General features: G+C 42.1%; 1 protein-coding gene across 1 annotated transcript in view; it reads right to left on the bottom strand.

Moving 5' to 3' along the window:
* Positions 1-3,513: 3,513 nt before the first annotated feature.
* Positions 3,514-17,688, bottom strand: part of LOC138946944 (tyramine beta-hydroxylase-like) — a 111,853-nt gene continuing 97,678 nt past the window's right edge. The window contains exons 11-12 of the mRNA XM_070318384.1: positions 7,992-8,226; positions 3,514-4,340 (exon numbers count right to left, since the gene is read on the bottom strand). Of these exons, the coding sequence (XP_070174485.1) occupies positions 4,144-4,340; positions 7,992-8,226 (432 nt within the window). The 3' untranslated portion in view covers positions 3,514-4,143. The remainder of the gene's footprint in view (positions 4,341-7,991; positions 8,227-17,688) is intronic.

Raw genomic sequence — 17,688 nt, 5'->3', positions numbered from 1 at the left:
ATAAAAAAAAATGTCCACCAAAATACCCGTGTGACCTGGAATAATAGGCCGTGAAAGGTGGATGCAGCGCCTGTAGGCTGTTGATCTACTGGCCGATGTGAATGCGTGATATATTGTGTAAAAAATTCCATCTCACACGGCATTAATAGGTAACATGCGCCTTGAGTCGCCTTGTGTGGTGAGATACGTGCGCGATATAAATCCTCGTAAATAAAAATAAATAATATATATATTTATATACATGTATATAATATCATCGAGTTTCTCTCTTTATTTGGGCGGTCTGATCCACCACATCGTCAACGAAATGATTCTACGGTACATGTTCACTGATTGATTGATTGGTTGATTGATTGACGGCTTGGTTGATAGGTGCTGGTTGGTTTGATGTTTGAAAGATGGCATACCTCTGCAACTATTCCGCGTGCAGTTCGAACGAATGAGGGTAACAGAGTATGTGTGTGTGTGTGTGTGTGTGTGTGTGTGTGTGTGTGTGTGTGTGTGTGTGTGTGTGGTTTTGTGTGTGTGTGTTGTGTGTGGTTTTTGTGTGTGTTTGTGAATGTGTGTGTATGTGTGTGTGGGTGTGTTTGTGTGTGTGTGTGTGTGTGTGTGAGGTGTGTGTGTGTGTGTGTGTGTGTGTGTGTGTGTGCGCGCGTGTGTGTGTGTGTGTGGTATGTTCTACTATCTGTTGAGTGGCTGAGATTTAGCGTGTTGCTTCATTGTATTACCAGCAGATCAGGATCGTCGACTGCGTGATTTTGCGACGTTCACTCAGAATATAATTTGAGCAATATATTACAAATAAAATAAAATTCAATAAAACTGTGTATTTGTGTGTGTGCGTGTTTGCGTTCGTGTGTCTATGTGTGTGTTTGCGTGTGTGTGTGTGTGTGTGTGTGTGTGTGTGTGTGTGCGTGTATGTTTGTGTGTGTGCGTGCGCGCGCACGCGTGTGTGTGTATGTGTGTGTGTTCCCGTATGGTTGTGTGTGTGTGTGTATGTGTTTGTGACTGTTTGTGTGTCTGTTTGGTTGTGTTGTGTTGGTGTGTGGGTGTGCTTGTACATGCGTGCGTGCGTGTGCATTAATTATTTTATCATTTGCAAAGTTATTCAGTTATAGTTTTTAGCTGTATTGCAATGCGACAATTCTGGTTTGTCGACTACTGGCTTTCGCGACTTTCACTCAAAACGATTTGTGCGCAGAAAAATGGTTGAGAACGAGAATAAATAACAATTTTATTTCTACATTTTTTTTTCTCACAAAATCAATTTATCCTGGCAAAAAATGTTTTGCGTGGTCATTTTGTTTTCAAGTGTACATATGATACAAAAATGAATCTTTTAAATCCAAAATACGTAAATTCTGCCGTATTGCAATAGTCAATATCTCTAAAGAAACTTTTAATGACAGTCCATTCAAAACCACGATTAGAGAAGAATTTTTGTCCTTCTGAAATCATGAACAGAAAAGCATTCATTTTAAAAGTCATTGCATATCTGAAGGCATCCTGACTGAACTCAGGTCAAAATGAGTTCGGCTCATTCTCTCCTTGACCGGACGCTACAGTCCTACGCGAATCTATCAAAACAAAAAAACAGAGTTATCTCCCATAATTATGGTTTTCGCGAGCACTGATCTAAATTCGATATCAGTGTTCGCGAGACGAAAATGATTGCAGATTGGCCGACTTCGACAGTGATCTCCGTTCTGTTCTTCACAGTTATGATAAAGACATCATTCTAAGGTCAAAACAAGTCGAAATTTTGGGACTGCTGCCGGAAGGAGACCGTAATATATGGTTTCATCACTGTCAACTGGTTACAGAAAAAATCGTCTGCTCCAGTGAACGCCGAAACCAATCACGTGACACTTTTGCCATATTTAGAGTTGTTTGCACAGTAAATACAGCCGCGAAAAATAGCTCGCTTGAAACTGTCTTACATATCAATTCCTTTTGTCATTTAAAAATTACAAAACACCATGAAAAATCATTATCGACGATCGCGAATCTGCTTATATCAATAATACATTACAAAAAGCTCTAAATATGTTAAAAAAAATCGGTTTCCTTGGAAACTCAAGGCATCCTGTCAGGGAGAGAATGAGCCGAACTCATTTTGACCTGAGGTCAGGATGATCTGAAGGGTCTTTTCTCATTTAAAAAAATCCACCTGATATGAATTAGAAAAGCACTTTCTCTTGAAACAAAAACTACTTTTATGAAGCGGATTTCACAATTAGATCAAATCTGTGAGACCTGAGTTTAAGCTATAGTTTCCATCATGCACCTGCAAATGTCAAACTTTGTTGTTTCGATCACTGAGAAATGTACTTCGATTTAAAAACAAATCGGACAAATGAGGCCAGTGAAGTGAATGTAATCTGGGATGGTAGAGTTAAAACATGATTCTAACTAATAACGTATAACATTAAGGTTAACTTTGGTAGTAGTTAGCCATAAACAAACACTAGTGATAACAGACACAATCCTTCTCACATCTGTCGAAGCTTTCACGGGGGATACAAAACAACCCTCCATTTGGACATATACTAAAAATCAACATCTTGACGGTTTCCTGTGCAAAGAGAGAATTTAATTTTTACTGATTAATTTCAAAGTCGCCAATTGTGTCCATTAGGGATGTACTTTACCGAACATTCCCCCAGCACCTAGACTGACGAATGTTGGTATGTGTCCAAGTGGAGATATTTGTATCCCGTGTAACATCCTGGGAAGATGTGCAATTGTTAGACTTAGCCCAACACTGAGTTTTTCAGGGGAAGGGCTGCACCTGCTGATGACAACTACGAGTAGCTACTTAGTGCTGTCTACGCTCTTCAGTGCAGTGTTAATCTTTATCAACAACCTAACTATCTATATTGTAGCCCGATGTACACAACTGTTACAAATGTTACAAATGCTTTGCCATTCTTGATTAAGGACAAATGAGGCTCTTGCAGTAATCGTTGCCCGCAATGTATAACTCTTCACACTCAAAAGAATGGTAAGGACCGATCAAGATAATGTATATAATATTTTTTTTTAAAAAGGCCCAAAAAATCAAGCTTTTCAAAATTTGCAAAAGGACTGAAAAAAGAAACATATTCGGTAAACAGTTTTATTTAGCTGTGCTGAATACGCTGAAGGGTTCTGGTTTTGTGTGTGTGTGTGTGGGTGGGGGAGGGGGGGGATGGGTGATTTACAAAGTCCTATGAACTTGGCAAAAAAGTGCCTGGGCAAACACGTGTGATGCACGTGTTACATCAGGGATCGGGTCATAGGCTGTGTTCACCAGATTGTCTGTAAACGCACAGATCCAAACATGGTTCCAGGATTGCCTTTAAAGGATACGTGAGTCTCTTAAGGCCAAACAAAAAAATAGTCTGTTTACGGTATCCCGACCGACCCTATTTTTTGGCGCGACCCTAGACTTTTTTTGGCATTTGGGGGAGAAAAAAAAAGTCTTTGTTATTTTTTGCAAAATAACTTAAAAATATGGGGGTTTTTGAAAAAAATCCCGACCTACCGACCCTATTATTGTTGCCTATGTTACCGTAAACAGACTAATGTTTTTTTGCCTAATCAAATGAGGCAGAGCACTATTTTCAGATCTGAGATTTTGATTGATTGAGATTCTCAAGTGAGGCGGAGTAATTGTGTGTCAGCAGTTGGGTTGAAAACAACCTGTATTAACACACGTGTCACAATTAACCAGCGTGAGCGTACAAACTCTTCCTATCACAATACACGTTGGCCGAAAACACAATTTTAACAGTTCTCTTCTCATTCGTACTGTCAAAAGATTAGTAAACAGTTCATTTCATGTTCAGTTTGCTTCAAAAACATGTAATATACAGCATCTAAAATAAAATATAATAGATATGTTTTAATGTTTATGCATTTGTTCGAAATCCATTTACGGATTACACCAGACTTTTGAAATAAACATCATGGGCGTTATAATTGTAAGCAGTTTCGTTCAAACCCGCTTGAAAATCACTTGTGTCAAAAACCTACACGTTTTCGTTGTTTGAAGTCAATTTGTGGATTACACTAGAATCCTTGCTTTATACAGCAGGCGTACACCATCACTAAGCAGGCCGAAATCCCTAATTGCCAGGCAACGAGAATCACAGGCGACATCTACAGGCGGTTGTACAGGAGGCTGACAGCCAGCATGGTAACCATGGAAACCAGTTCTGGCAGCAGAGATCCGGCGCCACCGTCCCCGACAATGTTGTCGTTGTTGGCATTGGGATTGGTGATTTCTGGACACCGCTGGCACTTGGGGCAGTCAGTTCTCGGCCAGCACGTGCTCACAGCTGCTAGGAAGTAGGTGCCTGGACAGAATAATAATGATAATAATAATAATAATGAACACTTATTCATCGCCCCTTTTCACCGAAGCTTACGGCGATGTACAATAGCAAACTTTACACACACACACACACACGCGCGCACACACACACAAACACACACACACACACACACACACACACTGAAGTACAGTTAATATGTGAATAACCCTACTATCAACTATCCTACACAACACTCACTTAAAACCAATACAAGTATATAAAACAAGTGTTGACCTTAACGGGGTCAAGAAGCCGCCCTTGGTAAAATAATATGGGGGTGGGACACGGAGACAGAGAGACAGACAGAGGGAAGGAAACAAAAACATTTTAAATGAATAAATTATAATAAAACTAGTCGCGTAAGGCGAAATTACTACATTTAGTCAAGCTGTGGAACTCACAGAATGAAACTGAACGCACTGGGTTTTTTCACAATGACCGTAGTCCGCCGCTCGTGCAAAAGGCAATGAAATTAACGAGCCTGTTTAGCGCGGTAGTGGTTGCGCTGTGCTGCATAGCACGCTTTTCTGTACCTCTCTTCGTTTTAACTTTCTGAGCGTGTTTTTTTATACAAACATATCATATCTATATGTTTTTTTTAATCTGGAACCGACAAGGAATAAGATGAAATTGTTTTTATATCGATTTCGGAAATTTAATTTTAATCATAATTTTTATATTACAATTTTCGGATTTTTAATGACCAAAGTCATTAATTAAATTTTAAGCTTCCAAGCTGAAATGCAATACCAAAGTCCGGCCTTTGTCGAAGATTGCTTGGCCAAAATTTTAATGAAAAATGAGGGTGTGACAGTGCCGCCTCAACTTATACAAAAAGCCGGATATGACGTCATCAGAGACATTTATCCAAAAACTTTTCGGGATATCATAGGAACTCTCACGTCAAATTTCATAAAGATCGGTCCAGTAGTTTACTCTGAATCGCTCTACACACACACACACACACACACACACACACACACACACACACACACACACACACACACACACACACACACACACACAGACACACACACACACACACACACACACACACACACACACACACACACATACACCACGACCCTCGTCTCGATTCTCCCTCTACGTTAAAACATTTAGTCAAAACTTGACTAAATGTAAAAAATTTAAAAAAATAAAAGTAAATAAATAATTTTTAGAAAAAATTAATTTCAAAAAATTAATTGAATAAATTAAGAAATAATTTGTTAAAAAAATTGACCGAGCTCTTTGCACGTGGTGACATGGTAGACAAACAAACACCTGAAACCCGGACAAACAGGCAGAGCAAGTCCAGTAAGCACCCTTTACAAGGCGGCTTAATAATCTAACGCATGTTCGCATGCTGTCAGAGATCGAACGAGACCCGAAGGGAAGTAACTCATTACCGCCTCTTTCCAAAGTAAATGACGTACACAGTTTTGCGTCACTTCACCTTCACAGTACCAATGATATTACTCAGGAACGGCCCATACTTTCTAAAGAAATATTCAACATAAAAAGTATCCTTCTACACAACCCACGCCATCCATATAGAAACAAGAAAGGGAGGTAACTAATTCCATAAAAACCATGTAATTAGGAATTCAATATATATTGTGACACTCTCAGTGGGCGGCACATGCCTTCAAATGCTTTTGAGGCCATCCCGGGCGAACTTCTGGGCCCTGAATCTCTACTATCTTCTAAAACGTTCCTAAGGAAGGGAGATAACTCAAATCAAAGTTATTTTTCAGCAAACTGAGTATGTTGATGGTAATACTTTTACACTGTCTGATTCTTATAGAATATATAGAGTCGAAGTGAGAAACAAAATGCTAGTAATAACATAAGACCAAAACATTATTTGGCAAACGAGTCCGTACCACGGAACCTCACACACCAATAAAACAAACTCCACTGTTACCGCCCAACGAAGCATCCAAATATCGGAGCACGTAAAATGAAATTGAACAAAAGCATGGCGGCTGCCAAACCAAAACACTGATCTAAAAATATAGATCAGTGAACCAAAACGGGGAAAGGGAAGTAACCTGCGGGACCTCCCGCACACATAGTATGTCAGTGGGTTTCGTCCCCTGGCTCGGTTTGTAAAAGCGTTAAAAAGCTAATATCTTCCGTTTGACTACCGTTAGGAATGTAATTTTTTGCATACAAAAAAACAAAGCCCATTCCTAACAATTTCACAAAATTTGAGCTTAATTGACCCAGAGATACAAGTCTTACCCGACAAACACCGACCAACTGACCGCCTGCCCGCCCGCCTCAAACAAACAAACAAACAAACAAACAGACAGAGCAAATCCAGTAAGCACCATTATTCTAATGGCGGCTTAAAGATATCTGTCTGTCTAGATATGCATAACCACAGAAACGTAAAGGGGAACAACTCTCAGTAAAGTCTGAATTACATAACATACAAGTAACGTCCCATCACTAAACAGCGGTGACCTTACTGGTCGTTTTCTACTGCTGGTATGAGACCGAAACAAACTTCATTTATGAAACAATTTGTGATTTCCTCCGGAGACATATATCAGAGTTGACAGAACGTTAACATGACACCAATAGAAAGGTCCAAAAAGTGTCGATTTATTTTCACAGAAAATGTTCGTGTAGTCATCAAAGGCAAAATGTGACCCTCCACCACGGAATGAGTCGCATGTCACCTAGCGCGGTTCTGCGCTAGGCTTAATATAAGTCCGGGGGGTGTCTGCATGGTAACAGTGTGAGGGTCACCTTAGTCACATGCTTGTAACTCGAACAGTTTTCGCTCTTTTCTAAAACGGTTTTCACCACTGGATAGAGCATAAAAAAAACTCTTTAGAAAAATGTAAAAACTTGAAAATCATGCAAAGGTGACATGCGACTCATTCCGTGGTGGAGGGTCACAAATGTACGTCATTCATTTGACAAGTTCTACACGTCGTGTGAAATGGATTCCAGAGATCCACCGCGCTCAAGACGGATGCGTTTTTTTCTATATTTTCTCCGTCAACTATCCTTTTAAAGTAACTGCCTCTTTTTGCATTTTAGCGGCCATCACAACGGTCACATAAAATTAAGTTCTTTAGCATTTTTTTCGTATCTGTAATGAGCGCTTCTGGGGTGATAACGCGAGACAACTCCTGTGATCTTGCCGCGAGGTGGCGCCAGTTACCAGCCGAAAGAAAGAAGGGGCATAACCTCACCAGAACCGACCATTGTCTGTTTACCGTATAAAATGCACGACTTACACACGAACTGTTACCAAACCGATATGCTATTTGGGACCAATGCAAGTTTTTTTTCCTTTCTCGTGCGAGGTGGCGCCAGTTACCAGCCGAAAGAAAAAGGGGTCATAACTTCACCAGAACCGACCATTGATATTACTTTAGACAGAAACAAAACCAGTGTCATGAAACAGATAACAAAAAACACTACCCTGGCTACTCTTACACACACACACACACACACACACACACACACACACACACACACACACACACACACAAACACATCACACATACACACACACACACAACCACACACATATTCACACACACACACACACACACACACACACACACACACACACACACACACACATACACACACACACTACGAACTTACCCTCTTTGGACTGGAGGAACGCGTCCTTTAGCGCCTCCAAGTCGTTGCCCTGGAAACAAGAGTCCTGCTTGAGTTGATCCCACAGCTGCTGGCAACCAGGGCGACACGCGCCAAAGGGGGTGCAGTCTTTGTACGCAGCGGTCCACATCCTCGAAATGTCAGGGTCGCTGATGTTGGAGAATTTTGTGAGGTCGCACGTGGGCTGACTCCCACCACCACCACCACCGAGGTATAACTGGGAGACCAGAGGGACATATTTATTCAATTCAATTCAATTCAATTGAATTGAATTGAATTGAATTGAATTGAATTGAATTGAATTGAATTCAATTCAATTCAATTCAATTCAATTCAATTCATTCAACTCAATTCTATTCAATTCAATCCATTTCAATTCAACTCAATTCAATTCAATTCAACTCAATTCAATTCAATTCAATCGATTTCAATTCAACTCAATTCAATTCAATTCAACTCAATTCAATTCACTAACTGTAATATTTTCTTTTGGCTCGTTTTGACACGTATGTTGATGTTTCTTTTAAATCACGTAAAAATCACAGCCTGACATAACACCTATCCTACATACGTTACAGAGACACTCATGAGATAATAGCCGTTCAAATTACACGTGTGTATATCATGTAAATGAGGTCATGTCAAGCAAGTTTGGCAGGGACCTGTTTTTCCACTGCTTATGATGCCAAAGTCAACGAGACAAACGTCATTATAGAAAACAAGAGGCGAAGCCTTCAAGGCTCACGTAAGAAATCGACAAACAGTAACACAAACTCAATCACTCCGTCACACACACACACACACACACACACACACACACACACACACACACACACACACACACACACACACACACACACACAGTAAGCATAGGTGACACTGTGCAAGAAAGCGAGACACTAGATCTAGATCTGTCTGTCTGCATGTAGCCTACTTACAGGGACACGACTGCCAACTAGTCTCGGCCCGCTCAAAATAACAATGACCGAGACTTTCAGTGATTCCTTCGCGTGACGTCTAACCCTCTTACGTCATAATGTGACGTCTTCAAATGACGAAATGTTAAAGTTTCTACCACAGACATACACACGCACAAACAAACACACACACACACACGCACAAACGCACAGACAGACAAAGTTACGATCGCATAGGCTACACTTACGTGAGCCAAAAAAACCCATTGTGGTCGCTAATTCCTCTCCATGATGTTTTAGAACTAACACGTCACGCCACACTTTCACGAGTGACGTTTCTTTGCTTTGACGTAATAGATTGCACGAGGCTTTAGAAGAGATCGAGGTTCAAAAACAAGCGTCTGCCTCGACTGCGGGACGTTTTGAGTAAAATACACGTAAGTACAGTATGTAGGATGAAGAGAATACTACATGGCTTGCTGTTTAATATCAGGTTTACACTCGTTGCTTTTTCAAATACCTTGCCAAAATTCGTCTTCTCGAAATGAAGAGACATCTTGGTTGTCTTCTCGCGGATGTTGTCTCTATAAACTGCCATCGAGATTGACCAAAAGGCATGTTTGGATCACAGATCCAATTAACATAAGCTTATATCTCGACATTCACTGGTCTTAGGGTTTTTGTTTTCAAAGAAGAAAGAAACTTGCTTGAACACGGACCACTTCTCCGAGCAAAATCAACAAACATAATCACTCGCATTCCACCTCAAACCGGCACGGTTGGCCTAGTGGTAAAGCGTCCGCCCCGTGATCGGGAGGTCGTGGGTTCGAACCCCGGCCGGGTCATACCTAAGATTTTAAAATTGGCAATCTAGTGGCTGCACCGCCTGGCGTCTGGCATTATGGGGTTAGTGCTAGGACTGGTTGGTCCGGTATCAGAATAATGTGACTGGGTGAGACATGAAGCCTGTGCTGCGACTTTTGTCTTGTGTGTGGCGCACGTTAAATGTCAAAGCAGCACCGTCCTGAGATAGCCCTTCGTTGTCGGCTGGGCGTTAAAGTGCATCTAAACCCCATTTTTCAACCCAAAACCCTTAGTACCAATGCAAACATACACCCAGATGCATTCCCGGCCCGAAGATGCGATGAGCAGACGCAGCGAGTGGGAAAAGTCCGGCCGTAAAAGCTCGCACCTGCCAGCCTTCAGCTGAAACAAGACGATGATGCTAAAAATAGAAACGTCGGTAGATGACGTAGAGATGGGACTGGGAGTGGGAGCGGAAGTAGCGCCCTCTCCATGGATCTAGATCTAACTTTCTGCAAACACGAGTCAGCATGAGTAGATCGTTTCTGCGTCGTTTACGGTTACAATACTATCCATGCAAACATGCCGGGAATAAGTAAGCTTACTCACGGGTTCCCTGAAGTATTTCACAGAAGGAAAGCTTGGATTGATATAACCGAGTGCCAATTTACTTTACCCTTTCTCACCGAGCACAAACACTCAAAGCAACTGACACAAGTTATATTACCAGGTTCTTTTATTCCATAAGATGAAAAGGGGAATGTGTGGGATAACAGGGGTTTACCTTCAAATACAAAACTTTCAATGTATTACAACAGGACTAAACAACTCCAAAAACAACGCTCTGAATTCTTCACTCTAAAACTATATTCTAAATTCTCCCTCTAAAGCTACACTTTAAAAACACACTAAATCCTTCCTCCAAACTACACTCTAAAACTCTACTCTAAATCCTCACTATCCACTTTAACCCAAAAAACACAATGAAACTCTAATTTAAAACAAACAAAATCTAAAAAAAACAACCTAAAAACAATTCTTAAAAAAACCAAATCTACAAAAACTCACTGAGCCCCTCTAACAAAAACTAGTCTACAGAACCCAGTCCACAAAAACCAGTCTACGAGAACCAGTCTACGAAAACTAATCTACGAGAACCAGTCTACGAAAACTACGAAAACCAGTCTACGAGAACTAATCTACGAAAACCAGTCTACGAGAACTAATCTACGAAATCCCCATCTACAAAAACCTAGCTAAAATAACCCACTAAAAAACCCGTCTACGAAAACCCCATCTAAAAAAAACCTAACTGAATCTAACTATGTACACCCCTCTAAAAAGAAAAGACCCCGTCGCACACTCCGCCATCCTGCAAACCACAGAATGCACGCCGTAAGCATACGTAAACAACTCAACAATTTCAACTACCACAAACTAACTCTCTGAACAACAAAACACATCATTTTTATCAAATAACATACCTACAATACCGTTTTCTCAAGCACTCAAACGGTTTTCTAAAGCATTCAATAAACAAAAGTTTTCCCAAACATTCAACTCATAAAACAGTCTTCATTTACAGAAAGAAAATTGTATTAACCTACCAGCAAAAGAATTCCTCACATCCCAAAGGATTTCAGCCTGTGACCAAACATGTCACACCGGGCGTCCAGAAAACACACGCACAAAAATATATACTCACGGAATAAAATAACTTAACATGTTTTAAAATTTAATATCTCAAAATCGGAAAAAGTTGCAGGAGAGCGGGGTGGTACGATCATAGAACCATCAATTCCTGAGAAGAGGAAAAAAACGGAATGTTCTCGGTTGCTTAGTTTTTTCACAATTGGTCCTCAAAGACGCATGGTGTCATTTTGGAGTTTACTAGACTGACGCCTAAGCTTGCCGACGCTGCCGACAGCCAGTGCACGCTGTGTGTGCTGTAAACAGGTAGGCCTGCACTCTTTGACTCTCGGGGCACGTCTACCCGTACTTGAAACCTGCAAAAGGTCAACTCAACTCAACTCAACTCAAATTTTATTGGCTTCAATTTTCATAGAAGAATTTGTCTTGCGCTTGGGAGAAAGTAAGAGTATAACATATAAAAACAGCATTCATATCACATTTCATGTATCACACACAGTAATCACTAGTATAAGCCTACAATTATCACATTTGTACCTGTATCATACATGCAAATAAATAGTATCACATTTCCACGTATCACACACAATATATACATTACATAACATACAGCAAGCTTCCATCTCCCGCGCCCCCCCCCCCCCCTCCCACACATACATATCCTCGCACGCGCGTCGACTCCACACAAATGACATCATCAGTCCATCAACTAAAATGCACAATGACCAGCAGTGGGCACATGATACTTAATACGTGCTCAACTAGACCTGCTAACCAAAATAATAACAGAAACAAAAACAAGGACTGGGCACAACATTTACACGTGTGTGACCTACTTACATCAGGTGCCTGTGATCTATAAATAACAATGATTGCGTTTAAAGTAAAACATGAATAATGCCGATGTTTACTGACAATGAATACATAACAACTAAGATAAGAATGTATGTGCTTTCATAATATGATTATTTTATAAAACACAGTGGGGAAATTTGGAAAATAATTTTTATACGAAACTGCGCACATCGAGTCGAGCTCTGTAGCGTGTGTGTTCGGAGGCAGGAGACACACATGGCTGTGGATATTAATTGTTCGGTGGATTAAAAAGGATACCCCGACTTCGGCAGGGCAGAAGGAGGTACAAGACGGTGTGCTGTATTGCTGTGTGTGTGTGTGTGCTGTGCAGACATTCTGTGTTATGTGCATGTTCTATTCTAGTCTGTCCGTAGGCTTCCTCTGAGGTCTGCTGCTGATCCACGAATATTGCATGAAAGTACTGCCTTTGGTTTGTCCGTTTGTTTGAGTGAGAACAACTCACTAAAATGTTTCTTTCTCTTTGCCCAAAACTGTCCACTCTGTCTTTCTCTTTCACCATGCCACGAACGTGTGTGAACGATAGACTTGTCGCAATAGGGATGTTGAGAGGAGGGATGACTTATACACACCGGTGACACTATGACGGTTCCCCTACGCTTTGTGTTCGGTGCCCTGACCCTTTGTGTTCGGTTCCCACTCGGTTCCCACACGCCAAAATTCGCGGACAAGATCGAGGTACTGTCACCCAAAACATCCATTTATGGTAGTATTACGCAATGTTGCTCTCTGAGAATGGTCTTGTTAGATCTGTGAGTGTTTACACTACATGCCTAGGTGCTGTTGGATTGAAGGTTTTTGATATTTTAGCCGTTATTAGGTAGAATGCCTTTCACTTTACTGCAAAACTGCATAATTCGTAGCATCGGCAAGAAATATCCCACCAAAAAATGCCTGCTTGGAACTGTCGTTGGTCCAGCAAAAAGGTCAACATGTCTGTAGCAGACAGCCCAAGTTTCAAGATTGTGGGGCCATCCAAACAGCCGTAATAATAAAAACAACAAAAGTAGTCAGTGAAATTGGCTGTGTTCGGTCCCCCAACACTTTTGTGACGTAGGCGTGACGGTTCCCATAATTCATTGTGTCGGTCCCCACTTTCTGTGTCGGTCCCCACTTTCGACCTAATTTCTCTGTGACGGACCCCACAACCAGCCTATTTTGTGTCGGTCCCCACACCTTCTTGGATTTATGACTTGCCGATTACTTGTATCATTGTATTCATTGAATCTAATTGTCTCGGAGTTATTTTTCAGCAAAAACCGGCAAGGCAGCACCTTTTGTGATACCAAGTAAGTCAGATGACATCAGTATGTGTGTGTGTGTGTGTGTGTGTGTGTGTGTGTGTGTGTGTGTGTGTACGTGTGTGTGTGTGTGAGCGATTTTTTCGCGTTGTCGCGCGGCAACGCGGGAGTTTACAGATTTTACCGCATGTTTAAAACGCAAGTACGGAAACACGTCACGCGTTTGCGCGCGTTTTCTTTTGTCGCTGCCGCTGTCGCGGGTACGGAAACAGAACTTACCGCGAGTACGACACTACCGCGAGTACGACACTACCGCGAGTATAACACTACCGCGTGTCACACTACCGCGAGTATAACATTACCGCGTGTCATTTTATGACTTCCATGGCTGAAGGCAAAGGTTGAAATGTTTCCTTGAAATATAAAACAAAAAGGCCTGGTCTGTTCTCTGAACACTAATTCAATGTTTGTCATGCTAACCAAGAACTCAAAACGATCAGAACACACTATCAGAATACATATAGAATGGGTTGCTTCCAATCAAAGTTAGAACACAAACTCACAAGAAGTAAGTTTGCATGCGTTCTCTCTACGGTTATGGTACTCGCGGTTGTTGTACGCGCGGTAGTGTGAAACGCGGCAGTGTTATACTCGCGGTAGTGTCGTACTCGCGGTAGTGTGACACGCGGTAGGGTTACACGCGGTAGTGTCGTACTCGCGGTAGTGTGACACGCGGTAGTGACGCTCGCGGTAGTGTCGCATAACCGGAGTGATCTGGAAAGGTGTCAATCTCTCTCTCTCTCTCTCTCTCTCTCTCTCTCTCACACACACACACACACACACACACACACACACACACGCACACACACACACACATACTGATGCCATCTGACTTACTTGGTATCACAAAAGGTGCTGCCTTGCCGGTTTTTGCTGAAAAATAACTCCGAGACAATTAGATTCAATGAATACAATGATACAAGTAACCGGCAAGTCATAAATCCAAGAAGGTGTGGGGACCGACACAAAATAGGCTGGTTGTGGGGTCCGTCACAGAGAAATTAGGTCGAAAGTGGGGACCGACACAGAAAGTGGGGACCGACACAATGAATTATGGGAACCGTCACGCCTACGTCACAAAAGTAATGGGGGACCGAACACAGCCAATTTCACTGACTACTTTTGTTGTTTTTATTATTACGGCTGTTAGGATGGCCCTACAATCTTGAAACTTGGGCTGTCTGCTACTGACATGTTGAACGTTTTGCTGGACCAACGACAGTTCCAAGCAGGCATTTTTTGGTAGGATATTTCTTGCCGATGCTACGAATTATGCAGTTTTGCAGTAAAGTGGAAGGCATTCTACCTAATAACGGCTAAAATATCAAAAACCTTCAATCCAACAGCACCTAGGCATGTAGTGTAAACACTCACAGATCTAACAAGACCATTCTCAGAGAGCAACATTGCGTAATACTACCATAAATGGATGTTTTGGGTGACAGTACCTCGATCTTGTCCGCGAATTTTGGCGTGTGGGAACCGAGTGGGAACCGAACACAAAGGGTCAGGGCACCGAACACAAAGCGTAGGGGAACCGTCATAGTGTCACCGGTGTGTTATACGGATGTTGCTAGGAGATTCGGAGTGACCAGGCAATCAGTTGCCTTGTGGCGAAGAAGGTACCAGCAAAACAACGGTAACGTTCGAGACCTGCCTCGCCAAGGACGGCCCCGTGTCACCAATCCTCAGCAAGACCGCTTCATTAGGGTTGATCGAATTTCGACTTCACAATGAAATTTGTTTGGTTAATAAACGTATTGAGGCTAACCTTCACTGCTCCTGTGTAATTTAATTGCGGCTGCGATCAACCAGTGCACGCCGCACAGCGCTGTCAAACACACAGTGCTAAGTTTGTAAACTCCAAAATGACACCATGCGTCTTTGAGCTCAAATTGCAAAAAAACGGAACAAGCCAGACTATTCCGGGTTTTTGCCCATAATGAGCAATTGAACAAGCTTTACGTTGGTACAAAAATCACTCCTGTAACTTTTTCCGATTTTGAGATATTAAATTTTAAACAATGTTAAGTTATTTTATTCCGTGAGTATACGTTGTCTTTCTTCAGTGTCACGATCTAGTGACATAGACCAAGAAAGTGTCACTCAGTGGGGTGCCTTCTCTTGGTCAATTGCGACTGAAAGCGCCTGTGCGTGAGTCGGGGCTATACGGCAGAGTTTTGCTGACAGCGCAGAGCACGGATTTTGTGGCGCACGGATTTTTCAGGGGTAATTCTGCTTGGCGAGGCAGAATTGTCGATAGCTGAACTTGTTATGTGACAAGGTTAGTCACGTGTTTTTGTCAAGGTTGTCTGTCTGAGACACGGTAACTTGGCACTTGACACTCAGCGGCAGAAGAAGAAGGTTCGATACAGCGGTTTCTAGAGTATGAGGGTCTTCACCGAATAGAATATTCGGGCACTCTAGAGGAACTTCAACGAGATATCACCTTCTCACCGCCACATGTTCGCTGAGGACGAGTCGTCATTTTTCCTTCGCCGTGCGTTGGTCTTCGCATAAGTATTCGGCAAGGGGTTTTGGATGTTGTTGTCACTGTTGACGAACAGAGGCCATTCCAGGGAGGAAGCGGGTTTTGCTTCCATGAGAGTGCTACATTCATAGGCTGTTTGAGGTAATAAATCATTATTTAACGCTGTTGACGAGTCTGTGTTTGTGGAATGAAATACTCTCTGTTGTTCTTTCCAGGTTAGCGCATAATTTGCTCTCTGTGACGCTAAAATACTAACCTGTATATGGTTTTTGCAGGTAGGGAGAGAAGGACGAAAAATGGCTGTTTTGTTCTTGTGGGAAGTCCGTTTGTGCAGGCCCACGTGCTCGATGAGATATGTAAAGATGACATGTTTAAAGGTGGAGGGTGAGGGGTAGCTGACATGTTTAGTGCACCGATGCTTTCTGTTTGCAGCCTTTTCCTAACTTCTGTTCGGCTGCCTTTTGGGGGACCACGCTAACCAGCAAACCGGCTAACCAGCGAACCGGCTAACCAGCTAACCAGCGAACCGGCTAACCAGCTAACCAGCGACTGGGTGCGGCGCCTGATGCCTCCACAGTTCCCTGCTTCGTCACCACGCTGACCAGCACTTCATTCGACGGAGCAGTTGTGGAGGCTAAAAAGACTAATTACAGGCCGTCCACCCAGTGGCCAAAGAAAGCTAAGTGCACCATGTCTTTGCACCCCGTTGACCACCGTTGTTTTTTTTGCTATCTGTGATTATACTCGAGTAGTGACAACGTGGGGTGTGTGACACCTGCATGAACTAGCACTTTTGGAGCAGAACAGTCGTATTTTCTTATCTTTACACGGGATCAGCGTGTTACTATAATTTTCTATATTCTAACTGGCATTTTGTCAGTGACCACGGGTTTTTTTACGTTTTGTGAACGTAAAAGAACATATTTTGAGTGAAGTCTCGAGGGAGGTGGCGAGTTTTTACATAAACAGGCGTCTGAAACTTATACTTTTGTTGTCTCTATTAAATTGTATGACTGCGAGAGTGGATCGTGGTGTGGTTAGTTAGTTAGTAGTAACTAACCGTTTCATAATCACCTTAAGTGATATATTGAAACGTGACACATGGGGGCCAAGCCGGGATTTACTCAGTTAATTTCCAACTGATAAAGACCCACCAATTAAGGATAACTAAGAGCAGATAATCTCGTCAGTGCTCGACTTATTTTCTGCTTGGTGCTACCCTTTTTTGTATAGTTTTGATCATATACCACACCTTAAGCGATTCACATCTTGCAGGAAATGTAAATTGTAATTTGTGAGCTATTGTATGCGCTAACTGTGATTACTTCCCTTTCCTTTGTTTGTGAATCTTTGTTGTTGTACGTTCAGAGTTTTCCGTTGCAGAGAGCTGAGCGGGGTTAGCGGATTTGTTATTCGTTTTACTCAGTGTTCTCTACATTGTTGTTTCGCATTCTGTAACAGGTTACATTTCTACCGTCTTGTTTTACTTGGATTTTTCTCCATATTTTGACTTTGTTGGAATTTGGGGGGGAAAGGTCCGAGGACTTCTGTCCTAACCAAGGCTGTGGGAAACACTCTGTTTCACCGCAAAAAGCAGCCGATAAAGTAGGCCACGGCTGTGGGAAACATTTTGTTTTACCGCA

This window comes from Littorina saxatilis, linkage group LG14 (assembly GCF_037325665.1).
Source record: "Littorina saxatilis isolate snail1 linkage group LG14, US_GU_Lsax_2.0, whole genome shotgun sequence".
NCBI classification, from domain to species: Eukaryota; Metazoa; Mollusca; class Gastropoda; order Littorinimorpha; family Littorinidae; genus Littorina; species Littorina saxatilis.
Note: the sequence above shows the minus strand (reverse complement) of the source record. Positions and strands in the feature narration are given on the sequence as shown.